Genomic DNA, 7,151 nt, shown 5'->3' on the forward strand with positions numbered 1-7,151 from the left:
TACAAAATATACATATATATAACAAAATATACATATATATATATATATATATATATATATATATATACATACAATATATACATTATATATAATATATATTTATGTATATACATACAGATAATAAATGATAAATTATATATATTAAAATCATGCAGGGGTATAAAGCACACTTTCCAGATTACAACAAGAAGAAGTTGAGATAAATATATGCAAAGTGAATTAATTAAATAAACATTTTAGAAAATCACAAAAGCGCAAAAAAAAACGTTAGAACAGCTGCTTGTGAGAGGCTGATGTGTTAATTTAGATCAAGAAAGGAAGAAGAAGAAGGGAGATATTCTCTCATATCTAAGAAGCTTAAACTAGATTTTTTGTTAATGTAATATTGAAAAATAACCTCGGTGAGATGCATTCCTATAATTGTTTTAATATGTGAAAATGGCATTGAGTGACTGATACTGAAATATAATTTAGTACTGGACACTTAATACATCGCAATTATATGGAAATGCAGATTCCTCGGTTCATATATATATATATATATATATATATATACATATATATATATATATATTACATTAAATTATTAGTTAATCGAAGTAGTGGATAGATTGTTAGCTGGATTAATGGTAGAGGTGTACAGTCTAATGAGTCAGCCATGTCCTACCTTCTAACGTCGACTGTGGTTGTGCTTCTTTAGGTTCTGTAAAGTTAGGACCTGTTTGTACTGTGGGTTCTGACGAGGAATCGGGTTCTGAGGAAAAGCGGTTCTCGTTGATGCTTTGAGTGTTATAGAAAGTAGATGGTTGTTGGTGTTTAATAGTGGTGCAATACGGATCGGAGTCGAGCACGGATAACTGAGGGTCGGAAATCGGAGGGGATGGTGATTTGGGTTGACTAAAAGAGGGGTCAGCAGATGCTACGACAGGTGTCGACATTGACAGCGATGAATACGCAGGAATTTCACATCGCTGTTCGTCAAAGCTGTCATCATCATTTTCACTACCAGCAACTTCTACACCATCATTGCCACCTATTACTTCGGGTGCTAGATCGTTCACAAACTGACCACTAGGAGCTGCAGTCTCAACAGAAGAAGCAACACCAGACAATTTCAGTGGGTCATCATAGCCAAAACTAGTGACAGGAACAGGTGATGGTGTACCTGCATCGCTGGTGCTAGTAATGAAAGGATCTGAGGGCATAAATGAGGGCGAATCCACCACTTTGCCTTCGTCGGACTGAGAAATTGTCGCAACATCATTTGCTTCAGAAGAACCAAAGGGGGGAATTTCGGAATGGAAGGGTGCCTGGAGGGTTGGTGATGTTTGAGGTGACAATGAAGAATCTAAAGGGGAAAGTTGTGGTGCTTGGACATTATCTGGAAATTTATCAACCGCGTTGGCTGAATCAGCCACAGCAGAAGTCGAGTAAACAAAATCGTTATCTTTAACCACATCTACTTCATCATCTTCAATATCATTATATTCGATGAGGGAACTTTCTCCATCGTCATCTTCATCATCGTACTCGTCTTGACTGTGTTGTTGGTCCTCACTGTGTTTCGATGTAAGCACAGTCTGACCTCTAACAAGACTATCATGGTCATATTTCTCATAATCGTCGCTGTCAGAATCTCCACTGTCAACCTCATCGTCTTTAGACGATGGTTCATTTAGATGGTGCTGCTGGTGTTGCGATAAAGGTGGTGGTGGTGAAGAATCAGACATTCCATAATTACTATTGTCAAGATTAAAATTTTCTCCAGTGTCATGGGTAGCGATTTGAACACGACTAGCATTATAGTTACTGTCATGATCAACAGGGTTATAAGTATTAGAAATTAGCTCACCCGGGGTATAGGATGAAGATGACTGAGCCGAATTGTTGCTGCCGCTGCTGGTGGTATTCGAACTTGGGTTAACCGTGTTACTTGAGGTGATGTGCGAATCAAAACCGAAGTCATCATCCAGAGGATTAGACGAAGAAATCGATCCAGAAGACATCATCTGATGAGGTGCTGACGGTTGAGGCTGCAGAGGTTCCGACTGGAAAGCACTAGAACTGTAATTATCCAAATTGCCTAAATGGCTATCTCCGAGGAGGTTGCCAACTGAATCCGGCTGGGTCATGTTATTAATGCCTTCGTCAGCCATGGCTCGTTTCTTTATATTTGTATGTGCTGCACTAATGAAATTAGATCGTAAATCAGATCGTTTTTTGTCTGAAGGCCAAATTAGTAGCACTTTCAGCAATCCTTCTCAGTAACAATTTTTTTTTTCAAGATAGAATGAATGAGAGAAGACAGATTAGTCTTGAATCTCTCAATTTTGGGATATATATATATATGTAAGTATCATATACATATATGTATATTGGGTGGGATTTTTAAAAATATATATTTGTGAATTTATATTGTATGGGCGTATGTATGCGTGCAAGTATTTAATTTAAAATCTACACTGTATATATCCAAATATCCTGGTTTAGATTAGGTTGTTTTTTTTTTAATTTCACAACACGCGAAAATGAACGGTTTGTCCGTTGGTGGTTGACCCAGCGGGGTTTGCAGAGTATGTAGAGAACAGTTGTCTATAATCGAGTTAACAACAAGACGACTACTAAAGATAACAGCAACTGACTGACTGGCAATTAACACAGAAACTGGTGGTCGGTGACGACTACCGCAGTGAGAGGAACAGGAGGAGTTAGTAGGGATACTGTAAGTACAACTACAGAGTAATGGTGTTGGTATGAGTAGGGAAGAACTGATGTAGTAGGAGGCACTCGACTTAACAACAACAGCAGCAGCTGAGTGTTGACCTCTCAGTGATTCAATTGGTTGCGAAGAGGTTTGGCGCTAAACGTAGACCTGGATATACTATGGAATCCGGGCTGCTGCATAATGTACACTCCAACAGACTCGACTACATAATTTATTAATTTCCCCACTACCACCACTTTCATTGGTTATGTTTTTACTATTACGTAACACTTTCTTCCTTTATTTTTTTATTTACTCTAAAATATAATATTTTATATAAAATCTGTGGAAATTGGATGAATGTGTAAAAGTCAATTGCGATTCATATACTTAAAATTTTAATTCGTCATTTTTACTCTTTTATTTCAGTTGCCCTTTTATAATTTTTACTTTTCTTTTTCAATTTCATCAAAAATATTTTTTCTAAGTTATAAATAAAGTTGTTTTTTTTTATGTACGTTTAGATGAAATATGTATGATGGCAGATAATTACTAAAAAGTGCGAGTTTATCGATCGTTTGGAAGGCTATGATAGATGATTAGTATATATTATTTCTTGTTACTACTACTATATTTAGGTGACCGTCTTTCTGTCACACCTGACTGATATCCAGTTACTAACTACGGACGTTTTAACCATTCCATCTTTCTAATCGAAGCTGAAGTATTGGTGGTGTCTGGGTTAAACTATTGTGCAAGCCTTATTCACCTTGATGACCAGATTTATAGAGTTATAGGATGAAACTACAATGGAAGAGCAGCAAGAACATATACGCATATTGCGCTGTCTATGTAACAAATAAATTATATTTTCTTCGTTAATTTTTTTTTTATCAAGAATTTAGTAAATAAATTGATGTCAATTCTGTCCAGTCCTTCCTTACCTATACACATATACACACTGACGCACAACTCTAAGGTTTTATATAAATTTCCTTTATGCTATTTCTATTCATAAAGGTTAATGTGTGCCCCTCTCAGGTCAGTCCTGTTCCAGTTCACGTACAATAAAAGGAGATCTAACTGGGATCACCCAGTCATTTTTGTATATGTCCATTTTTAAAATGGACAAAATTTGTCCATTTTTAAAACTGTAGAGTGTGACAGAAAGGAGATTTGCTTGCTACTTAAGCAAGTTGTACAACCATGCAAAAGCTCAATTGATCATTCTCTGTGCTAAAATAGTAGTAGTAGTATAGCCTGTTTCAACTGTATCAATTTGGTACTGACATCGATATATTTTTATTTTGAATGACAAATATTTGTGAGTGTACATAATCAAAATACTTTACTGTACGTAGTTCCCTCCCTTTAAGTTCTGAGTTCAAATCCCACCATGGTTGACTTTGCTGTTATCCTTCCAGAGTTGATAGAAAATACAAGTTAGGTCCTCAGTTTGATTGAATCCGCTGTTTGATCTCCTCTGTATTTCCTGATCATGTGTTCATTTAACCAAAAGAAGCATGATCTAAATTGGTGAGGTTTAGTTTTATGTCAGCCTGATCCAAATGTTCCAATAATGATCATTCTTGTTTGGTCCTCTTCCTTCGTAGGTTCTTTCAGCTAGGGTCACTTGGCACCCCTTTATCCAACTCATCACATGTTTCAATCAGTTCAGTTTTGCACACTACAAAAGTATTAATTGATAGGAAAGGATCCAGGACTCTACTGCTTTCTGGGCACTATGTGGAAAATAAATAGCTAGGAATTCCATATAATGGACCCAATGTGAAGTATGCAGGTACAAGAGACGGAATGGAAACAGAAGTAGGCTGATAGTGGAAAACTTAAAATGTAGTAGATAGACAAAAGTAGTCAGCAATAACAACACCCGAAATAAAATCTTTTTAAACCTTAGAGGGTGCCCTAAAAGTAGTTGATAGTTTAAATTACAAAGGTGACTTAAGTGGCAGTAGCAGAAAGCTTGGCAGTAGAAAAGGTATCGGGGAAATTTATCTCCACTGTAAACACAAAATTCTCTCTCTAAGTAAACAACAGATAGTATGATGCATATGCATGAAGTGTAATGTTGCATAGTGGTGACTGAAACACGGGGATGATGTTAGAAGAAGGAAATAAATGAGAACTGCATGCTTCATTGAGTGTGTTATGTAGGTTTGAATGACTGATCACAAATGAACTAAGAGATAACTGGATATAAAAGAAATTAGATGTTGTATGCAAGGAAGAAGACTGCTGGTACAGATGTGTGATGTGTATGAATGATGGTAATTGGGCAAATAGGGGACAAGATCCATATGGAAAGAACTTGTGAAAAAAGACCCAGAAAGATGTGAGAAGTTATGAAAGTTGAATTTAGGACAGTGGGTCTCACAGAGGAGATAAGAAGGGACCACAACAGATAGTAAGACCCTCTGCTAGAGATTTGTCATACCCATGCAAGCATGGAAAACAGACTTAAATAATTATGATATATAAAACTCACAGGCATACACATACATGCACATATATAAAACACACACATGCATCACATCACATTTATACATAGCATCCTGAAAAAGTGCCACACCCTAGCGGTTGAGGGAACCTGTGGAAGAGGTAGACCCAGGAAAACCTGGGACGAGGTGGTGAAGCACGACCTTCGAACTTTAGGTTTCACCGAGGAAATGACTAGAGACCGAGACCTTTGGAAGTATGCTGTGCGTGAGAAGACCTGGCAGGACAAGTGGGGCCATAATCCCATGGCCTCTACCTGGGATGTAGCCAGCCCACTTATGCATTCCATTCCTTCTTGAGACACAAAACTCTGCTTGTGAAGACCTGTTGAGGCAAGTGAAAATCAAAATCGTAATTGATCAACATCAATAGAATTTGTAGCTGTAATACCAGTGCCAGTGGCACGTAAGAGAACCATCCGAACGTGGCCGTAGCCAGTGCTGGCCTCCGTGCCAGTGGCACGTAAAAAGCACCATCCGATTGTGGCTGTTGCCAGCTTCGTCTGGTCTCCGTGCCAGTGGCACGTAAATAGCACCATCCGATTGTGGCCATTGCCAGCTTCGTCTGGTCTCCGTGCCGGTGGCATGTAAATAGCACCATCCAATCGTGACCGTTGCCAGCTTCATCTGGTCTCTGTGCCGGTGGCACGTAAAAAGCACTCACTACACTCACGGAGTGGTTGGCGTTAGGAAGGGCATCCAGCTGTAGAAACACTGCTTTTATCAGACTGGGCCTGGTGCAGCCTTCTGGCTTCCCAGACCCCAGTTGAACCGTCCAACCCATGCTAGCATGGAAAGCAGACGTTAAACGATGATGATCCAGGGTAAATATCTTTTACTACAGCTTTTGGTCAGTCCATATCTTGTGAAGGAGACTGAATAAATAGAAACTGTATGAAAACATATTGCACCTGGGTAAAGAGATTGGACATTTAATTGAATCCCTTCAAGAAAGATGTAACCTTCATTTTATAAAAACAAAAAACCCTGATGAGATAGTGCCCAATACAGCTCAAAATAATAACCAATTCTTGGCATTGGATTTGACCCAATGAGTTTGCGCTGTTTTCTCTCACCATAACATTTTTCTTGAGGCAATGTTTTCTCTATGGCACTTAAACTTTGCATCCATGTTTAATCTGACACCTTGTCATGACAGCTATCACTACTGCCACTTTTGGGGGTCTTCGTTTGTCATCTTCACCCAGCACTGCATCCATTCACGCCATTTCAAACTTGACAAATGCTTATCCATGGTCATCTTGGATCTCAGCATTCTCTTCACCATCGATTTCATCAGATTTTTTTTCTTCTGCTTACAATGCTTTTTATTTCAACTAATTAACCCATGGGAGCTTCACGTTACATTTGTGTTGCCATTCAACATCCTTTTTCACAGCAGCTACGGCAATCAACGGATTTCAATATCCTTCTTTATCAGAGTTTATTGTTTACCACCATTTCCACCACTGCAAGTCCAGCTTACTCATAATCATTCCTTTGTACCAGCTCATTACTTACAGCATTTCATGGACTATCTACAGATCATAAACTTTTCTCATTTTCACATCACTGGACTCGCTTCTTCAGACCCTTCTAAAGACTTGCACCTTAAACTGTCAGAACATTTTTTGCAATGGTTTGCATCTGTTTTTACAAACTTCTGGCTATTTTTTCATAACAATTGATGTATTGTACATGCTTATTTACACTGTTTTGCTCATGCTTTTTTCTCCTTTTTTTATTGTATTTCCCTTTTGTACATTTTTGTTCTTATGATTTGTTGTACATTTTTCCTTCATGCTACAGTTTTTTTTTTCTTTTTCATATCTTTTCCTCATGGTCATTCTTCTTTTCAGGGGGTAGTTGTAGCAAGCATGTTCATAGTTTGGCTCTTTACCTTTAAGTACCCACATTTTGCTCATCATGTG

At 38.0% G+C, this 7,151-nt stretch overlaps 1 protein-coding gene across 1 annotated transcript in view; it reads right to left on the bottom strand.

Annotated features, from left to right (window-relative positions):
• LOC115217396 (reticulon-1) overlaps nt 1–2,770 on the bottom strand; it is a 169,645-nt gene extending 166,875 nt beyond the window's left edge. The window contains exon 1 of the mRNA XM_036507491.1: nt 653–2,770. Coding sequence (XP_036363384.1) covers nt 653–2,156 — 1,504 coding nt within the window. The 5' untranslated portion in view covers nt 2,157–2,770. The remainder of the gene's footprint in view (nt 1–652) is intronic.
• Between the last annotated feature and the right edge of the window lie 4,381 nt (nt 2,771–7,151).

This window comes from Octopus sinensis, linkage group LG11 (assembly GCF_006345805.1).
Source record: "Octopus sinensis linkage group LG11, ASM634580v1, whole genome shotgun sequence".
NCBI lineage: Eukaryota > Metazoa > Mollusca > Cephalopoda > Octopoda > Octopodidae > Octopus > Octopus sinensis.